Here is a 21,150-nt window from a genome sequence, read left to right as displayed (position 1 = left end):
TCGCGATCAATTTCTTTCAGTACTAAAAGATAGTGTGACAGAGTACGTGTGTAAGATTTATCTTTTAACAGGTTTGTTTTCCATTCTTGGTGCTTTTATGTTTTTTTCTCTTTCTTCAAAAGTCTGAGTATGTTTTATTCCATGCTTGCATATTTTAATTCACGCGTATTGTATTTCTTATTGCTGGCTGCTTAAATCTTTATGATGTGTTCCTGCATGGTCTTTAAGTGTCGTTATACTATTATTGTATTTTCTTCTTTGTATTTCTTGCATGATGACCCCCCCTACGTAATGCCCATATGGGTCTTTACAGTAAATAAATGAAAAAAAGCCGTATTCTGAAGGAATACCATTAACAGTAGTGCACTACTTTCTCAATTTTAGATAGCTAGTAATTAGTTCGTTGGAGTGCAGTACCACGTACTCCATAAAAGTGAAGTTTGCTAAGGAGTATTTTGTGATCAACGGAATCGAATGCTTTCCTAAAGTCTAAGAACAAGCCAGGTGTTGCCAAATTATTATCAATATTATTGCGGGTTTAGTTCAGCAGCAGGAACGATAGGCCGCACACAGGAGGCACACCATAATCCAAAGTCGTTGTTGTTGTTGTTAGCCTATCAAAAGATGCACACCCAAGTCACTCAAGCATTAGCTGCAGAGTCCTCGTCGTCGCCCACTGCCCAGCGACAGAACAACGCCCTCTTCACTTCGCGACTGTGGACTGTAACAATAATATTGAGTAGTGTGTTTTTTTTTATATTTAATAAAGCAGATTGTTGATTTTTGTCTTTGAAAGCCGTGCTGCACATTTACTATAACTGAAGATTTGTCTAAAAAAACTTACCAGGCGGGTGTTAACTTCTTCAGCAATTTTCGCAAACACAGCACAGATATTGGTCGATAGTTGTTAGCATCATTCTGACGACATTCTTTGTGCATAACTGATATCCTTGCAACTTTCAGCTGTTGTCGAAAAATACCTTCTTCGAACATTAAATCACAAATATGCGAAAAAACGGGAGCTATGATTGTACAAACTGCCTTCACAGTTTGGGCTTTAATGCTGTCTACTCCAGCAGCAGAGAGAGAGAGAGAGAAAGACAAGCGGAAAGGCAGGTAGGTCAACTAGGCAGCGCCCGGTATGCTACCGTACACGTGGGAAGGGGAACGGAGGGAGAGATAGAAAGGGGAGAGAACCAAGGGAGATGATCACTTTTCCGCATGTCCGTTGGCAGAGTTATCTTTCAAGTGCATTAGGTAGTGTGCGATTTCCGATACTGTCGTGGGGTTCAAAAAAATTGTGCGCTCTTGATAGCTGGTGAGGAAAGTAAATGGGTCGAGAGAGGTGTATTGTGAATTCGCGCTATTTCCTGCTGCCAGAAAGTGCTGATTGAAGTTGTTCGACCCGCCGCCGTGGCTCAGTGGTTAGGGCGCTCGACTACCGATCCGGAGTTCCCGGGTTCGAACCCGACCGCGACGGCTGCGTTTTTATGACGGAAAAACGCTAAGGCGCCCGTGTGTTGTGCGATGTCGGTGCACTTTAAAGATCCCCAGGTGGTCGAAATTATTCCGGAGCCCTCTACTACGGTACCTCTTTCTTCCTTTCTTCTTTCACGCCCTCCTTTATTCCTTCCCTTACGGCGCGGTTCAGGTGTCCAACGACATATGAGACAGATACTGCGCCATTTCCCTTCCCCAAAAAACCAATTATTAAATTTGTTCGAAAGTGAAAGGCCTTTGGAACAGTGACCGTCGACTAGAATCTCATGGGGCGGGGTTGCAGTTTTTTCTGAGTTGTGCTAGTTGTAAAAGGCTCTTTCCTAGTACTCTTGTTTTGCTTTCTTAAGGTGAGAGCCAAATTTGTTTCGTATTTTTTTAAATGTGTGTTCCTTATTTTCTAAAAAGCGGGCAAAGAGCGTATCTTTGTTTAATATTCGATTGTACAGTTCTTTGTTTTTCCAAGGTTTTTTGGCCTTATTAAATTCAACGTGCTGTATAAGAGGAAATGCCGTGTTGTACAGCTTCTTCACTTTCGTGATAAAAATATTGTTTTATTCATTCGCGTCGTTTTCGCTATATACTTGTGAGTCCTGACCAGTCGGCCTCGAGTACAGGACTGTGAAATGTATTGATTGTTTCAATATTGATTTTTCTATACTTGTGAGTGTTATTTGCCACAGTAGTTTTTTTTTAGGGCGGGATAATAGAATGAAAAACGGTAGATTGCCATGATGTCACAAGCAAAGACACCAGAACGTATTTCATGACACAGAAAGTATGTGAAACACAAATCAATAGTTGTTTGAGTGCTTTGCGTTACTTGCCTGGGCACATTAATCATATCTCTAAAACTGTAACTAAGCATCAGATCAGCCAAGTTTCTAGCCGTAATACCTTCCCTGTTTACATCAATAATCTCCTAGGACGACATTGAACTTGCTCAGTAACACCAGGTCTAGTGTATTTTCAATATATGTCAAGAAGTTATTTACATTGCCTGATGGAGGCCGATACACGAACATGAGTGTAAAGTCAAACGAATCCACGACCAGAATTTCTAAATCTTCGTGGACAATTGAATATTTTTCCTACAAAGGATGAGGGATTCCACGACAACAATACGACAAGCCGCCCCCTTGCGTATTCCTTCTGAAAAGCGAAACTTCTGAGTAATCATCCACGTTAACTATGTATAAGCTGTTCGTGAACCAAGTTTCAGTAGACGCTAAAACATTAAATTTGTGTTCGAGAAGATTTATGTAGGTAGTGACATCATCAACTTTGTTCCTTAAGCTCCGAGAATTTAGGCAAAACATCGAGGAGTGTTTTTTTTTTATGCAACCGGTTTTAAGAAAGTTTTAAATCATTCACATTACAATATATGTTATTGAAAGGTGGGCGGATTTAATTTCAACAATTGTCCTACGCAACTCCATTGTTATGAACGGCGGCTGAAGCTACAGATAGTGGACGTATCTTGGATAAGTCAGCTTCACTGGCGTTGCCCAATGCGAGTTCACCGGGAGCCCTTCGAACAAATACTCGGCCGTCGTTTTGCCATGTGAACTGATAATCCATCTCTAGAGCGCGTGTGCGTGCCAACCAAAGCAGGCGCTTGTTCTGCGGTGTTACGTTTTCACACAAGCTCACTTCCTACCTTTTTTGCGTTATTATCATACAAGGTTACCCCTGAGCCACTTTGCCGAGTCTGCTTTGCTTTTTGTTTGCAGTTTTCTTTAGTTTTCCGCGAGACAAAACGAATCAAAACAGGTTGCCTACTCTCACTCTTTGATGGAAGTCGATGCAGGCCATGCAGCTCTTACAGCGAAGGAACACCGATGGTTGTTGAAAACTCATTCATTTTGGCGACCAGGTTCTCATTCTCTTGACATTCAACACCATGAATCTCTAGGTTATTTCTTCGACCGCATTGTTCTAGGTTATTGAGTTGTTCTTTGAGGCGGAAAACTTCTTTCTTGGGTTGATTTTTCCACGCGCTCAATGCGAACCAATATGTTGGAAATATCATGGTCTTGCTTCGGCAGTCTATCCAAAACTTAATCATATTGTCTGACATATGCTGTACGGAAGCTTGGAGACCGAGCACAATTTCTTTTATTTCGAGTAGTAAGTCAATATTTCGTGCCAAAGGCCTTATGGCGCACGATTTTTCATGCATGACCTTTATACTTCAGTTAAGTCCTGTTCACACGCTGAAGTCAATCGAGTGGCTATTTGGCCACTGCGTTCATTTCCAACTGTGCATGTCTGGCATTTCCAGTGACTTATACTACCCTCGAGCCTGTTTTGGTCCTGTGCGCCTTCGTCATTAACCCCGAACAGTTACCGATGTGGTAGCTGTTGTCACACTCGGAGCAGGCCACGAAGAAACTATTTTTTGGAAAACCAGAATGACACACCAAGCAAGTCTCTGAACCCATTTCTAAATCAGTGGCAATTGGCGGCAGCAGCAGCAAACATGCGAAGCAAAAAAGAAAAGGCACCAGCCAAAAAACAGTGAAACCGTAACCTCAGTTGGCTGTGCGCTGTGTTGCTGCTGCTGCCAAAGTGCGAAGTTAACTTTGCGTGGTCACAGGAAAACAGTTGTATAGGTGACGCCCACGGTAGTTTGCAGTCAGGCACGCCAGCAGCGGTTATCTTTTTTGCGGTGACCCGTGCTGATGCATAGGCGAAAATGCTGAAAAACAGTGGAACTATGGCCCGAGTTGCTTGTGCGCTGTGTTGCTGCTGCTGTCAAAGTACGAAACATGTATAAAACTTTCCCAGAAATCTTACAATGCTACACCACGACCAGATCCGACAATTCTGAAAGCACGTAGCTCAAGCCAAACACACTAAAAGAAGCAAGCTGCAAAAACGACCAAAATTAATACAATAGAGCAGAACGAATACATGCAACAAACACTCTTGCACTCAATTGTTTTTAAATGACATCCTGTCCTCATGCTTACCATACCATACCACACCATAGAGCGTTTTAAGCAGGCCTGCAGGGGGACGAGAAGAGATGTTTTGGTTTAATGCTTTTACACGTTTTAACCTCCCAAAGCGACTCATGATATGAGGGACGCCGTAGTGGAAGGTTCCGGATATTTTCGACCACCTGGGGTTCTTTACCGTGCACTGACATCGCACAGTGCACGGGCATCTAGCATTTCGCCTCCATCGAAATGCGACCGCCACGGCCGGGATCGAACCCGTGTCTTTCCAGTAAGCAGCCGCGCACCATAACCACTGAGCCACTGCAGCGGCAGAGCAAAACAATGGAAGAGTCGTGAAGGGAGCCAACGTCCTCGTCTCGTGGCGATCTTGACGGCGCGTACAGTAAAAGGAGAGAAACATTTCGACACACGGCGACCGTGCATTGGTAGTACAGCTGGGATTTTTACACATTTGTGTTAAATGCATATATATTGCAGGTATATTTCTTCCTGTGTCTACGTGCGCACTTTCTTATTTGATCAGCTGGTTGTTCTTTTCACTCTGGCAGAAGGACAGAAGGCGGCTTTCAAGATGCAATAAGGCAGCATTTTGCCTTGTGTTCCACCACTTTTGTAAGCTTTGTAATCTCAGGAGAGCGAATAAGTGTTTTGTTTCATCGTCCTTGCTATGTTCTTGCTCAGTTCGCCACAAGAAATCGCGCACGCAGTTTTCTAATCTCCACTTTTAACATTCGAGCCTGTGCGAAGCCAACTGTCTCGCCAATACAACCTCGGACTGAGAAGAAAAAGCACAACACACGTCTCACAAGTTTCTCGTAAACACAAGCACAACGTCTTTATTCCAGACTCTTAAAGTGCGCATTACATTTCGCACGTGAAAGCGCACTCGCGGCTAAACATGGCACGCGGATCCAGTGTCTCCGGCAGCGGCACATTATGGACATGGAAACAGTGTTCGGGAGACTCTTGGCTCCTGCGTTCGCAGATAAATGCTGCAGCGCTGGAGCTGGAACTAAAAGGCGAAATAAAAAGAATTCAGCTGCCTAAATAACTATGACGTTTTGCTCAGGGCAACTGCGAAGCATCTTCTCTCTAACAATGAGATTTGGAGTTATATATGTGTAACGTTATTAGTAGCTAGCTAGTTGTTGTGAAGCTGTCAAGGGGGGGTTTTGAACGCAGAATGTTCGCAGTACACTTAGTACTGAAGAACATGCATTCTTATTGCCAACTAGGTCAGGCGGTAATTGTAGGCTTCATAGCAAATTAGTTTAGAAAGTTATTCTCATAAGGATACTTCGCTGCCTACCGGCCGCCGACAGGAATCGCCTCTTACCAGACACGATAGTACATTTTATTAAAGTCTGACCAGCATCACAGTATAGCTACACAAGGCTATTAGGTAAAGTTATAACGACAAGCTACTACATTAGCTAAAGACAGCGAAGAGAGTAGATGGTGAAACGGGGTATGTCTTCAATAAGATATTGATACTTCAATAAGATGCTTCAACAAGTAGTGTAATCACTACTCAACGCTTTGCTAAAGTGACTGACTAAAGCATCTGCAGTTGGGAGGAAAAGCGAACCCTTCGGGCCTATTTCTCATTTGCTGTAATTGGACACCGGGGAGATACTTGCGATTTTTTTTTTACGAGATATGAAAAGTACAAAAGGGAGGCAGTGAGAGAGCTTAAGTTAAAATTTCAGGCAAAGGAACACCCTCTTTGCACGAGGGCAAATATCTAGGCTGTGCACGAATACACAGACATCGATATGACGAATGAAAAGGCGTTGTTAGCTGTCTTGGAGCGCTGCAAGGTGCAGAACAGGGTCTACAATGCTAACAGACCGACGGCAGGAACGACTTGTAACAAGCTCGGGTATGTAACAGTTTACGCAAGTCTTCGTCACCTGCCGTAATTAATTGCTAACACCATAACAGACAACTATGAGCAGCAAACATTAAATATATTGCATGAGCTCAGCAACACTTCGTTTCTTCTCATTCTGAAAAGAGAGCTTACCATGGAAAGCCCAAGGTAAGATAAAAATATCGTTCTTAATTTTCATCAGAGCCATCGGAAGTGAGCTTTCAAAATTATTCACAAAGAAAGCATAGATATTCTGCTCAAGCGCAATTAACTTAGGACAGAAAAAAAAGAAGGTCGACGGTCTCCTTCCTAGAAAATTGGAGACAAACTCTCACTTGCACAGTTTGGTAATGACAACTTGGCGTCAAAATCTGCGTCACTCGTCATCCTTTCTTTAAAAACTAGCAAAACCGAAAACATCGGCTAGTGCCATTTCCTCTCCAAAGCGGCGTGTGAAGCAAGTGTGAGCACTTATGTAAACACAAAAATAACGTAAAAGCTCCGAGGTTACATACAAGTACTCAGTGAGTGTGTGTGCATGTGTTTCTCGATGTGTGCAGGTTTATACACTGGTAAGGGAGCGCGTTGGCGACGTGAAGGATCTGTGCTGAGACTCTGCCCAGAGCCGAACTTTAAATAACGAAAGGACACACAGAAAAACGTACGAACACAAAACAAAACAAGCGCCGTAACGGGCGATGGCATCGTCGAAGTCGCCAGCTTGCACACACAACAAAAACACATAATGAAGTCCACAATATTTTCGATATTCGCGGTGTGTCGTCTTCTCCTCCTACATCTCCCGCAACCCCTGACGTGCTCGCTTCCTTCGTCTACCGACAGTTCAAAGTTCACGAGAAGGACTCGTCCCTTGAGCGGACCGAAAGCTGTGCTGAACACGATGCGGGGCTCGGTTTTGGTCAGACTGGAATGCCCGGTGGTCGCGGGGCTACCGCATGCTTGCGCTGTTGCCGGGAGACGAGAGAGCGAGGGGGAAACAAAAACGAACGAACGGAACAACAATGGCAGCGGAGGCGCGGTCTTTCTTCATCGCCGTCGTCAACATCGGCCGGTGCTCAGTCGCGCTCGAAGTACTGCCATCTGTGGGAATGCGGGTGAACCCTCCGGTCGGCGACGTGCTTGGGCCAGTAGTCCGGTCTCTTGGGACAGCGGCCCGAGTCCACATCGTACAACCCGTACTCGCATTCTGGCACGTGACAGTCTTGGGTCTCGACGCACCTGCGCGCATGAACACATCACGTATTGGCGGCCGCGTAACCTGGCCCCGATCCTTCAAGAGCTCAGGGAGAGCCCGTCTCATTCCCATCGCTCGCATGAACAAAATAAGGAAAGAACTTTCAGGGCTCCATTTAGTTCCAGCTCACTTTAATTAGTCGGTCAAATGCCAGCTGCCAACCCACGCACGCGTCCCCTATTTCCGCTCCGCGAATGGAGTGGTTTCGCCACCGGCCGCCAGGGATAAGCAACAAATTATCCTGAAGCACACGTCACAGCAGTACCACAAAACCGTATTTTCCTTCTTGTAGTCCACACGTATAGTACAGTCCCCAGGTTCCAACCACGACTGAAAAAGAAAACGCATTCCTTTCATTCAGCAAACTCCAAGCCACTGCGTATTGGGTATAGTGAAGGTATCTACAACGAAAAATTTCTCCTTCTGAGCGTGTAGATTCGGTACACTACAAATTAAAAAAGTTGTAGTTGTGGCATAGCTTGTCGAAAGTCGTTACCGGCTCGGAGGTAAATTTTCCTACCTATAAAATACAACTTGAAATTGATGTTCAAGATGAAGCTGTCTTCCTACTTCTTTATCATACCAGTTTCTATATTTACTAAATATTCTATGTATAAAAAACCACTTTCCCGTTCAATTCATTTAACCAACTCCTTAAAGGCTTCTTTAAGGCTTTTACCATTAGCGATTTCCAAATTTCTTCTCTTCTTTTACTAGGCAGCACAATGTTTTTAGGTCATCTACGCCATCGGCATTTTTTGATATTCGTAAACATTCTACAGAAAGCCAATTCTACACCTTGAGTTTGGCGCATGATGGCCTTAGCTGCCTATGTGCCATAAAACCCAACACACAACAACAACAACATTTAACCAACTCCATAATACGCCACACTTTTCGTACATAGGTTTCATTTCCAGTTTCCTCAGAGCATTTGTTCAAAGTGTGCGAGTGCCCTAATTTCGTAAAACGATTATTTCGCCTTACATAATAAAATTTTACCAGATTTCACTCCGGATAACGTAACAGCGACTGTGACGCAGCAACCAAAGCAACCACAGATATCCGTCGGACGTCCATGCTAAATCCGAACGTCCTGCGCCAAGATTGGACGTCCGCCCGACGTACGAACAGAATCCGGTTTCAGATATCCATATCCGTACGTTCATCGGACGTACGAACAGCGTGCGGTTTTGTATATCCTCATGAAAGACGAAGTGTACGTCCGAGGTATGTACGGCTGAGTATTTTCTCAGGACATGAGTATGGATATTTTTTTTATTTTTCGCATAGAAAATTCGCTCCTTTCGTGTATGTTATTCTGAAGTTCTTTTTTTATCGAGGAAGAGTTATCCCGGAAACAAATTTTGTGACTTTTACGAGCAAGTTGGCTCAAAAACTCATTAATTCAAACTGCATATCCGATTCCATGAAATTATTTGCATTAGCTACATACAGGCTTTGACGCGAAGACATTTGTAAATTGGAGGGATTCCACAATACTTGCTGCAGTGCAAAGGCCGCCAATGATCCAAAATAATTTAATGGTAGAAGCAGGTGTTCAACGATGTTAAAGCAGCTCAGTTACTAATTCTATGTGTGGAAAACATCTACAAATTATACGAATTGTTCGAAAGATGCAGGAAGCGCCTGAAGCTCTTCTGGAACGCTGGAATGCCGTACTGCGCCGACTTTGGATGAAAGAAGGCTTAGTGTGAATGTCATAGGTGATTGCCTACGAAAATGAGTAGTACACGGCTTTAAAATTACTTTTGCGTAATGCAGCAGGATCATACAGCATTCGTACGTAAGAGAGTGGGGGTTGAAAGCACGGGGTGATGGCTTTCACAAGTGCGCTGTTCTCATGCTTTCGGGAGCCTACACACAGCTGCGGGAGCCCTCAACTCGCGTTACTAATTACAACTCCCCTGCAGTTGTGGGACCATATTTTCACCTGTGAATTTTGAAGGCGTTGTCAGGTTCATTCTTCAAATAGAGAGGGCCAATGCGCGATAGGCAGAACATTGGGTGCACGCGTGGTTTTCAGTGGTTCGCAACACAGGTTTTGCGGTTTCTGTGCACATTCGCATACAGTGCTGAGCAGGTCAGTGTCTTATGGGCGTGAATTGACGGTTGTAAATATAAAACCGCGAAATTAAATTATAGATACATTGTCAGTTATCCTGTGAAAAGGTGAAAACTGTCATTAGACTAATTTCTTTTTGTGGAAACTGGTTTTGGTCCATTCTTCCCTCCTTATTAGCAGAAAAAAAGCAGTTACTGCTGAAAGAGCCCTTTGCAAATTAATGGAAAAACAACCCCTTAAATGTACTCTTATGTCGAATCGTCGTTTCCGGAAGACTTCTGTGCCCTTTGCTGGCCGCGACCATTAAAATCTTGCCGCACAAAATGTGTGATATTCTGTGCCAGCCCACTTTCTACCATTGCTCTTGGTAATTTGATTTAGGCGCACTTTTTGCTCGAAATTTCGTCATCATAATCAGTTTCAGAGTTTGTTTGATACCTTATTCACCTGCTTCTTTTCATGTCATGTTTTATGTGTTGAAAAAATGAGCGCTATTTCCATTCTTCCTGTGTAATCTGTTTTTCCACGGTGACATGAAGATAGCGTTGTTGCTACTTACTGGCTTTACTCAGAGACTTGTTGAATATATAAATGCTTTTGTACTCCTGTCACAGTGGATTTGAAACAGTCCACATTCAGTACATAAGTGCCATTCAGCCTCCTTCAGTGTTATCTGGTAAAACAATGTCGTTCTCAAGTGATGGCAGTAACAGTAAGAAATACACATAATATGAGAAGTATACTACACACTTAAATTTTAATGTCAGTATACTTATTCTTTCTAGATTCATTTAAAAGCTGTAAATTTTTATGCAAAATGCTTGCTTGATGATTTGATACGTAATAAGAGTGCTTCATAAGCACTTCTGTTAATTGGTTACAGATGTTTACTTAGGCTACTGCACTTTTGCACGTGTTTCACAAGACTGATGCTTGTTGCTTTGTTTTACAGAAATCCTGTGGATGGGAAGATTGTGGATGTGCGTTACAAGCTTGTCGTACTTGAAGTCAGATTGCAGATATTTTACAAATATAACTCAGTCTTCTGCTTATGTACATCAACGATAATAAAATATGTCTGCTATAGTCTAAATTGTTTTCCATCTTATTGCCTCGCGGGAGTGAAAACAGCATGCATGCACTGTATATGCAAATATCCGAGAAAGATCCGGCTACTAACGTCCTCAAACAGACGTCCGATGGCGAGACAAACGTATACTTTTGGACTCCTATCGAACAACCGACGGACGTCCACCGGCTGGTTGCGGATGTTCAGCGGACGTCCAGAACATCTGAAACGGACCTCCGTTGGACGTTCAGTGGATATCTGTGGTTGCTTGGGATATGTCCAGTGTATAGTCTTCAAGACTGCCAGCGGTCCTTGGGCTCTTTCAAAAAAGAGACACCGTTCCAAATGCCACGCATGATAGCCCTCACGCAACAGTTTTTGTTGTCAGTAACAAGGTTGTGTACTTTCTGCGGCAAGTATGCAAAATGGCCAGAAACATCGCAGGAAAACAAAAGATTGGTGGCCGGACGATTTTTGATTTATTTTAGGAAAAATAAACTTTTCTTATGTTCGAATGGGTGAAAACTAAGAGATGAAGACAGAACACAGACTACGTCTTCTTCTCTGTGTGCTTTGATATATTCTCCAAGTATGCAACACCAACTAACTGAACAGTCGGTTCCACTGAACATCCTTCTGTCATACAGTACGAATAAACTTTGCTTCGACACTACTCTGATATGGTTGCATAGGCTGCAGCCACGATGGCGCTAAGAACTTGAACCAAACTCTATCACGTGTGTTTTTGCATGCGTGCTATAATCACAGCGGAAATAGCTTATGAAATTCTGAAATACTAAAACATTAGCCAAAGCAGCATATCACCAATGTATAAAAATGCGTAAACCACAGTTCCGCGTTCTAGTGATGCGGCTTGATTTCACCAGTAAGGACGAAAGCAAAAATAGTACCTAACCGTGTTACATCTTGTAATTTTAGGACAGATTGTATGCTGTCGGTAGTGACATTTCATGAAACTTCCGTGCTCAGATCGCGAATCCCTCCAGTTTGTATACGACCACGACGTAGTTTCTGTTGAGTCTCACCTTTTTTATGCGCATCCTTCTGTTGCATGTGTGTTTATTCATATTTCTCATCAGACGACTGTCACATGCAGAGAACAGGTGCCATATGTGGCCTTTTGACCGCTGCTGCGCGGTGTCTAGATTCGCAGCCCTGAATCAATAATGGTTCTTTAGCTGTTGATACACTCACGCCACGCAACAACAGTTCTCAGGCACTCACTGACTCTCACACAATTTACTTAATTAAAAAATTAGCTTTAAAGTTAAACGAGGCTTCGATATTTTAAAGAAACATGTATATAATACCAACTATTAGCTTGTCTTTCCAACAATGCGCGTTCCACTGCCAAGATTAATTCTAAAATTGTGCCTATGGGGAAATTTTCACAAGGTTTGCACTTGCAAGAGTAATCATTGTATCTTATAGACGTTTTTTACTTGTTTCCACAACAAACTAAAGCACCACACAGATACAAACACTAAAACTACTTTGTGCATAGATTTAGACATGGATACCAGGCAAGTGCGCAGGACGGCAACGTATACTAGTGTGAAACGGAAATATTACAAATCTTAAGCCGAGATAAACAGATCTAAACTAAAATACAGTATTTGCCTATTCCCAACAGAGCCGGAGGAACTGCGAAATCCATAAACTCATCATGCTGTCTAGCTTTTGTGTGCATTCGTTTCTGATGCACAACAAATAGTATTTAAGGGTGGACACTGGACTCAAGATTCAGCTATTGAACCACTTGCCTGACTTCACTGAAACTTGCGGTGCCTATTTATACCACAGCTGGGACTATCTCTGCAAAATTTTGTTACTCTGCTGAGAGGTGTTCTTGAACAATGGAGCCCTAGACCGCCTCGATCCTCACCCTTTAACAGAGGATAAGATCCTGGGGCCGTGGCCGCAGAGATCCACTGCCATCAAGGCCTACAAGGCACTGTTTTGCTTCCTGAGAGCGAATGGCTTGAGGGAACAGGTGCGACTGCGCCCCTCGCCCACTCTCTGTTTCCCTTTTCAATCCCCTCATCTCTCTTCCCAAGTGTAGGGTAGCCATCTAGAACACCCTTCTGGTTACCATCCCTGCATTCGTCTTCCTCTTTATCTCTCTCTCTTACTCTCTGAAAACAAAGTGGGTGATTTTCAATCTTGTGAGTCCATTTTATTCACTTCCTGTATCTCTAAGTAAAGTGTCTCCTTAAGAAACCTATTGTTCCAATATTACTTGATAACTTTGGAACTGTAGCGAGCTGCCTGAAGCGACGATTTGTAACACAAATGTGTGCTATGTCTGTCTGTTCTTACTTTTATTTCATGATAAAATTGGTTAATAAAAAAATGGTGAAAAATGATACACAGTGTCAATCTTTATATGGTAGCATTTTTGGGGAAAAAAAATCAAAACTAAGCAAAGTAATCAATCTTTATTTTCTGAACGATAGTTTTCCTAAGCAAGCATAGTCAGCATGGTCGTTCTTCACACTTGTTCTAGAATAATGAAATTCGGCGGAGAGAGTCCTAGCAATGAAGTAAACTAGCACAGCAAGTTTCAACGAAATCGACCCAATGGTTCAAAACTTCAGCCGCTAAGGTATTGTCCCCCTCTTTAAGGAACATTGAGCTAATCTTGGTCAGTGGGGAGGACTTCATGTACTTTCGAGTCAGTCGTTTGTGTTTCCTAGCCATGTCGCCATTCCGTAGAGACGACTTTATAACTCTGGCTTAAAAGCGTAGGATACCATCCGCGACGGTGGTTGTGCGTACAACTTAATGCAAAGTTTGCCGATTCGATTACAGTGGCGGGGGCTCAAGTCAACGACTCACAACTCATTAGTAATCTAGAAGAGTTCCTTGCTCCCTCCAAAGCCTGTGCTGTGCCGAGAGCGCTAACAGCTGGCCGCGCTTTTCCCGCCGCCAGCTCCGGCTCCACGATGCCGCCAGGGAGGCGGACGACACCGAACGCCTTTCAGGGAGGGCCGCTCGCAGCCAGCCTTGAAAGGCGCTGCCCCCCGACATCGCAAATATACAACCGTCTGTCGCCTTGCCACGATAACGATCTTCCTCTTCAATCATTCCAGAGCACACAAACAGTGAGAGCGCCACCAGACCGGTCTGGTTCCCAGTCCGAGCGGACGGAAGCTACTGCACCGCTGAGGCCGGTCTGTCGATGGCTCGCTCAGCATTGCTTCTGGTATGGCACCAGGCATGTATCTCAAGGTCGCAATAGCTGAAAAGTCGAAAGTTGAGCGTTGATAGACAGAAGGAACGCCTAACCACCTCGATGCCACAAGCCACAGACGCGGTAATTAATGCTTAAACTCACAGATGTACTGGCTCTATTGGGACTATAAAGGAAGAATTGTGGTTTATAGCATGAATCCCGTGCATTTTCAGGCTGAATGTGCAAATGGTTTTGCAACCATGGCGTAGCAAATGCGCACTATTAAACTACGAACTCATCGTTTATCACACGCATGCATTTGTGTGTATATGCTTCATGGGTGCATGTGTGCGGGCGGGTTGATTTGATGGCACATACGATGATGGTGTTTCAGGAAACCTGCCTTTCCTTAGAAAGCCGTCCTTAGCTTACGGGAGAATTTTTGAAGTGCTTGCATGATCCGCTTGCATGATGCGCTATGAAGTAACGTTGAAACTAAATAATTACGACACATTTTTCAACTTGCGCTGTCCCGTTTGCGTGTATGAGCACTTCCACGACCTGAGCGGGAATAATATAGCTCATGAAGAGCTTGCAAATACATTCCACAACATCTGGCGCAGCAGGAAACAAGGGGTAACACAATCACGACACACAGGGAGCCACATGTATGTCGTTCCGTGTTTCGGCCCTCGGTGTGGGTTGCCTTCGTGTCTCTGTCGTTTTCCGTTGCGCCAGTTATCACTTTTGAACAATATCTGATGAACTCGCGGTAAGTTTACGCGTGTTATTCGAAAACAACGCCCTTTTTGTGCATCTGGCAGCCTTCAGGGTCACAAATGCAAGCTCGACGAACAGCGAATAAAAGGAAGGCGTCACGTGCCTTCTGGCCAGGTCACCCAGCGGTTCTCTTCCCCTCTTGATCTTCAAGCAGCGCTTCTGCTTCTCGAAGCAGTCGCAGCTGCAGCGCCCGTCTTCGTACAGCCGCCTTGAGAAAGGATCCGGGCAGTTATGGCACCTGCGTCAAGAAGGAGGTAGGGTTGAACCCCAAGAACACTCGCAAGGAAGTGGAATGTGAATGAGCTTACAAAGGTTGCTCGAGATTATCTCCTATTTGTCTCTCTTTTTATTTAAGTTTTCCTTATAAGGCAGAAGTTATTATAAGAGGACGGGGATGTTAGACATAGAATTACGAAGAGTGTAGACCGCTTAACGGAGAAACCCGCCATACAGTACACAAGAGTTGTGTCACATCCAATTATTGCAGCCAGATATACCCGCTCATTATAGACAAATGGGAGATGCGCAGCACTTTATTATGCCGTCACCGTCTACAATTGCGAAATGAGTGTAGAGCAGACGTGACAGTCAGTAGCAATATAAAACGCAACACAAGGTTTTATGTGCTGTAGATACCACTTAGGAGCCAAAAGTGCTGAATGGCCTTTTCAGTTAGCAAGTCGTCAATCCACAAGCGACCTCCTATACTTGGACTGCTAAGTGACAGCAGCGAGTAGGTGTATAGGAGAGCACCTGCGAAGTGACGCAATCCAGGTGAGTCATTCGGTTGCGCTCCAATGGCTGCCGATGTAGTCGCTGAAGCCAGAGTGTGAGTAAGACAAGGTCAGCTCCTCTGCCTTCCTGGAAGCAGGTCTATTTTCGTCCCTTTTGGCATATCGCTTCCATTTGGCTCACACAAATCTTCTATTCCAAGGCTTTTCTGAAAACACCTCCATCGTGTCAAACCGCTGCGCGACCGACGAGTCCTTTGCAAGACGTCACCACCAGAAAAAAAAAAAAAACTTCCCGGTGCTAATTCTGCAGGCTCCCGGCGCAGGCAGTTAGTAACTACCTTTCACGACGTTCTGACACGCAAGCGCGCGCCGAGCGCACCGCCACCGGACCCGAATGCGCCGCCACCGTCCCAGAAGGCAGCGCACGCCGGAACCGCATCCTTCCGAAAAAAGCCGCCGCAGATGCACGGTCCCGATCATATTGACGCCATCTATCTTGTCGCAGCCAGCCAGCCTCTCCAACTCACCCCCGCGTCTCTCGGCTCTTCCTTCGCGTCCGAGCCTCGCCCAGAATACCTAATCGGCGACGGCTCTTTTGCGGCTCTTGTTGTTGCTGCTGCTCTTCCTGCTGGCTGCTGTGCCCTGCGCCCAAGCGCCGTTCGGGGTGGTGGGGGGTGGGGAGAGGGGCAGACCCCCTAAGTGGCCGTTCTAAATTCGGTGGGCCACCCCTGTTTGGGAAAATAGAGTTGGGAACCGTTAGGACACGAGCAATCTGCGGTGCAACGACCCGCCACCACCACCAGCGCTGATCGAGCGCGCGTGCACCTCCCGCACGCATCGCGAGAGCCTGCATGTATGCGCGCGGGCAGTGCACACAGACGCGCGCGGCCGCAGAGCAACAACGCGAGCACCGGCACGCCTGGCAGCCTAGCTAGTGGCGTGGCCCGGACAACGCGAGTAGGCGGACGGCGGGGGTCTCCGCATTAGTCCGTGTAATTGAGGTCCATTTATTAAACACCCATCGCTCGGTGAGAATGACCGCGAAATCGAAAAGGTCGCGCGCACCCTGGCCTGCCTCGGGAGCATACCCTGAGCAATGACGATGCGGTACGGGATGGCGCGCTCCTTTTTCACTTGTCTCAGCGATTCGTTTCGACACTGGGAGCAACGTTCGCCTAGCGCGCACGCGTTCGTTTCCGTTTCCTATTATGGCCACGCGGAGCAGATTACGCCGGCCACGCACTCACTATGTAACGGATGGCCATCGTTATGCTCTAAGAAGGCCGATCGGTTCGGTCACTTGACAAAGGTATCGGCGCGATTTCAAAAGACACCATGCGTTTCTCCGTATAACTGTCGCTGCTGCTCACATTCCCAGGCAAAGAAATCGATCCAATTGGATTGTATTGCAATGTCAATCGAGAATGCCTCCGCCTACTTCCTTCCCTTATTTCTGAACGTGCAGGTCATGTACTTCTACGCGGCCACGCCTTCGCCGAACCTCAATACAGGGTCAGATGTGCACCTGTGCGTAAAAGGCATGGCTAGCGATGAGGTAACCGGGCCTCCTTTATTTCCTCCGTGCTTCTCCCTCTTTCTCATACGTGGCCGACCACATGGCCTCATAGTTTCCTCCTCAACCCTTCCTGCCCCGTACCAGGCAATCCAGACTCCGCACTTCTCGGGAAACTTTCCTAGCTTTCGATTAGACAGTTCATTTGCATTTCTTTCGACTCGAAGCGGCAAGTACAAATGTAGGAGCAAGCAGTGAACACAGCAAAAGCGCTATTAATCATACACGACACGCTCTGGGCCGGCCATTTAAAGTACAGTCGCAAGGAGCAAGTGTCTTCGTTCGGCCACCCTGCAGAAAGCCCGCGGGCGGGCCGGCTTACTTGAGTGGGCCGGTGGGCAGCTCCTCGTGCATGCCCGAGCCGGCGGCTATGTCCGGGTCCTCGGACGACGGCGCGTGCAGCGACACCTTGTTGTGCTCGCCCGAGTGGGCCAGCCGGGAGGGCCGCCCCGCCATGCGCGGGATGTCGTTCACCGGCTGGCACTCGCACTCGGTATGGTTGGGGAAGAGCAGCTTAGTCACCGAGTTGCGCAGGCCAACCTCGCCACCGTTCTGGTTGTGCAGGTGGATCGTCTGCGACGGAGGGAGAACGGCAATCGCTGTACGCGAAGCGGCTGCAGGCCACGGTGGAGGGCACCGAATCCATTTGGAACAACACTTGGCTCTCTAGCATGTGCTTAATCATCGGTGCGCGCAGGAGTTATCTTTGATCTTTTGCATAGGCGTCGCGTCCTGTAAAGAGCTTGGAGAGCACAGTATCGATTCTTTCAGTGTTGTCTTCCTCACGGGTAGAGCAGTTAGCTGGTTGCTTCTTCTAGAGGCACCATTAGCAAGCAAGAAAATTAACAATATAAGAACGGCACAATGTATAACGTGGTATAATGACCGGTTGAGTGTCTTCGTCACATAACTTTTGCTGCTTAAGAGCTGTGAGCGACATCAGCGAATTATGGCATTTTTCCTTATTTATCTCTCGCGCGCTGTCCTGAATATCGAAGTGTGTCACCGTGTTGTTACTTTGCTTTATTTTTCTAGTTCAGACCGTGGAGTCATGCTGCATTGCCTTTATTCTAATTTATCTTGTTTTTCTGCTTGCCCTGCATTATGGTCTTTGGTTTACAATTAACTTACAGCTCACTAGTGTCTGCTCATTTGTCTTTGGCATAGGTTACAATCCCCTGCATGAAAGGCTCTCGATGCTATGTGTGTCGTGCACACCTACTCCTGCTTAAAGCCTGCACTCAGGTTGGCAGTATTCTTCTAAATAAATAAACAAAATTTCGCCAACATTCAATACACTTTAGTTAGAATTCATCTGTTCTTAAAATGAAATGTAATAAACATTTTGATTGTAATTGAAGACAGTACTGTTGAAAAACTGAAACTTGTATGAAGGAAGGCGCTTTAATGTGGAACGTATGCCGCACGTCGACTGCAACGGCACGCATAGTTAACTATATCTCGGCGGTGTGACCTCCGTTCAGTGGTTCTAGCTATCTGTACTCGAAAGGGACACTGAAATAATCTCGTCTCACCCTATCTAATGAACTGTAAAACGGGCCCAAAAATCCCGTGTCCACAGAACGTAATAAGGAAGTAATTACTCATCAACATCCACCCAAGCGCAGCCATACGGCTACTAAAGGAAAGCTATACAGCTTTCTCAGAAACATTGCAGTTAAAGAAAAATTCGCCCTAGTCCGGGGTTCAAACCCGGGACCACCGATTAACCGGAGCAGTTTCTCTACGAACTGAGCTAACCGGGACGGCAAGCTTATGGTAGCGCGAGAGCGAATTGATCAATAACTCGAAGTGAGAGCAGTGTTGGTCAAATATGTTCTAGGGAAAGCCGCCAAGGTGGAGTAAATTTGTAATAGGAGAGAAAGCCCGCTACATTTCGAATATAAAATAATATTGGAACGACAAGTTTCCCTGCCCCCATTCTTGCACTTGTCCCTGCACATTTCCAGCGCATGTCTCTGCACTTGTGACCCAGCGAAACCTCTTGCGCTTGCAGTGCAACGGTGCAGGTATTCGTAACAGGATATAAGGTGCTATCACTTCAAGCCGAAATCACGCGCCGCCAGGTAGAAGAAGCCGTATAGGTGAATGTTTTCTACGCCTGGCCTCATTAGAAACGCGACAGCAAAAATCACAAATAACACAGTGAGTTCTGCATTAACGCGTTAGCTGCTGATCCACCAATTGGGGGTTTCAAAGTGGACACGACACGTACAGACAAACGTTCCGGAAAAATAACAGCGCATATGGCTGCTGTTTAGCTAAGACAAGTTCTAGAAACGAAAACTACATTTCACCGCGCTTTTATTCGCAGTGATAAGCCATATTTATAGTAACAACGCTCCTGCTCTCCGCACTTTGTCCTTGCACCCCACATAGGCACTGGGCTCTCTTTAGTGCCATGTTGAGTCTTCAATGCATCGTGCTTGAGAACCAAAAAGACACGTTATGTAGCACCTAACGCCTCCACCTCACCGTGTACACCCATCTCGCCGCCCCCGGCTACAGCAGTGCACTCACGTAGAAGTGCAAGGCGACCTCCTGCACTGCTCGCGGCACGCACTGGTACTGCTCGCTGTCGCAGCAGCCGGAGTCGTCCCCGCACCGGTGCAGGATAGTGCAGCGGGGCAGGTACTCCTTACTCGGGTCCGAATAGAACTCCTTGACGTGCACTACACGCGTGCGGGGTACCCTGCACCGAGCCGTCGTCCGAATGCGCAGGAAGTGCTCGTTGGCGCTCCGAACGTCCTCCAACTCTGCGGGCAAAAAAGCAAAGAAAGGAGCAGGTTAGTCTTTTGAAAGGATTCAAGACAGTTGGAATTCGATATTTCCTCCAAACGACTGCGTCACTCGAGAAGCTTCGATAAGCAGTGCCCTTCCATCCGACCTCAGGTGCTTCGCAAAGGCGCACGACAGAATTTCATTCTTTCTCCGTTTGGTTTTCGCTAATGTAGCAGTCTTAAGTTACATGCCAGATCACTGCAATAGGAGTCATTTCTCGTACCTAAGCTATATATCACCTCACCGCCTTTGGCTGTTACTTTTTTTTAACAAATAGCTCACCGTCTACACAATCAATGCATGTGTGACTAGTGTGGTAAGTAAAACACTGGGCTGCTGACAGCTTGGCGCGGCGGGGCACAGCACCTACGGAGACTGCTCTAATTATAATAGGAAAGTCAGTAGATATAAGCTTCAAAACATATACGAGGCACGCGAGAAGAATAAATTCGGCGTTTCTGCCTACTAGCCTTTTCGTATCGAAGTCAACTTGCAACCAGGAAGAGATTCTCGCAGAGAACTAACAACTTGCGTTCCCTTCTGGATTTGAGCAAAAATTTGGCAGCGGTTGACACTGCTCTTCTGCCACCACATGCGCACGTGATGTACAAGAGGTGACACGCAACCACCCCAGCAAATGTATCTACTTCATCATCATCATCGGCCTGAACGCCCACTGCACGACAAAGGCCTCTCCCATATCTCTACAATTAACCCTCTCCTGTGCCAGCAGCGGCCACCGTATCCCCGCAAACTTGTTAATCTCATCTGATTAAGATGATGATCTGATAAAGCATATTCATCTTATCGATGAGTATGCCTCTCTCTTAAGTTTTCGTCGCTTATTTACTTTTAAAATTTAGCGGAGTGGTCAACAGCGCTGGCAAGCCGACACTACACAGTGCGGCTCCGACACAAGTACTCGTTACTTCCCATGTCACCGCGGAAGCCTGAAAAGCTCGGCAGTAAAGAAGCAGGCCCAAAATTTCCTGCAGGACAGAAAAAGAACCACTTTGAGAGCACAGCAGTGACTATTTTCGCACTCGTCCGCAACAAAGAAAGCCACTGGCAGCAGCAACAAAATGTCCTTGAAATCGTCCCGATCAGGGCGTAGCTACGGGCGCAGGTATAGACGGTGCACCGCTCGCGCGATGGATACTGCAGGAAAACCGTCTTGCGCGGGCCGTTCAGGAGCCAGCGACGCACGCTTCCTGGCTTGTCTTGCCGAGACATCTTGGCCAATCAAGCGTTGCCCTGCAGTCCCGACGATAAGAAGAAAATACAGCCCTCGCGTAAACAGGGGCTTTCAGCTTCAGTTT

General features: G+C 46.0%; 1 protein-coding gene across 1 annotated transcript in view; it reads right to left on the bottom strand.

Moving 5' to 3' along the window:
* Positions 1-5,266: 5,266 nt before the first annotated feature.
* LOC144128828 (uncharacterized) overlaps positions 5,267-21,150 on the bottom strand; it is a 123,943-nt gene continuing 108,059 nt past the window's right edge. The window contains exons 3-6 of the mRNA XM_077662578.1: positions 19,571-19,806; positions 17,352-17,602; positions 14,826-14,960; positions 5,267-7,575 (exon numbers count right to left, since the gene is read on the bottom strand). Of these exons, the coding sequence (XP_077518704.1) occupies positions 7,413-7,575; positions 14,826-14,960; positions 17,352-17,602; positions 19,571-19,806 (785 nt within the window). The 3' untranslated portion in view covers positions 5,267-7,412. The remainder of the gene's footprint in view (positions 7,576-14,825; positions 14,961-17,351; positions 17,603-19,570; positions 19,807-21,150) is intronic.

This window comes from Amblyomma americanum, chromosome 4 (genome assembly GCF_052857255.1).
Source record: "Amblyomma americanum isolate KBUSLIRL-KWMA chromosome 4, ASM5285725v1, whole genome shotgun sequence".
NCBI classification, from domain to species: domain Eukaryota; kingdom Metazoa; phylum Arthropoda; class Arachnida; order Ixodida; family Ixodidae; genus Amblyomma; species Amblyomma americanum.
The sequence above is the reverse complement of the archived record's forward strand: the minus strand, read 5'-3'. Positions and strand labels throughout refer to the sequence as shown.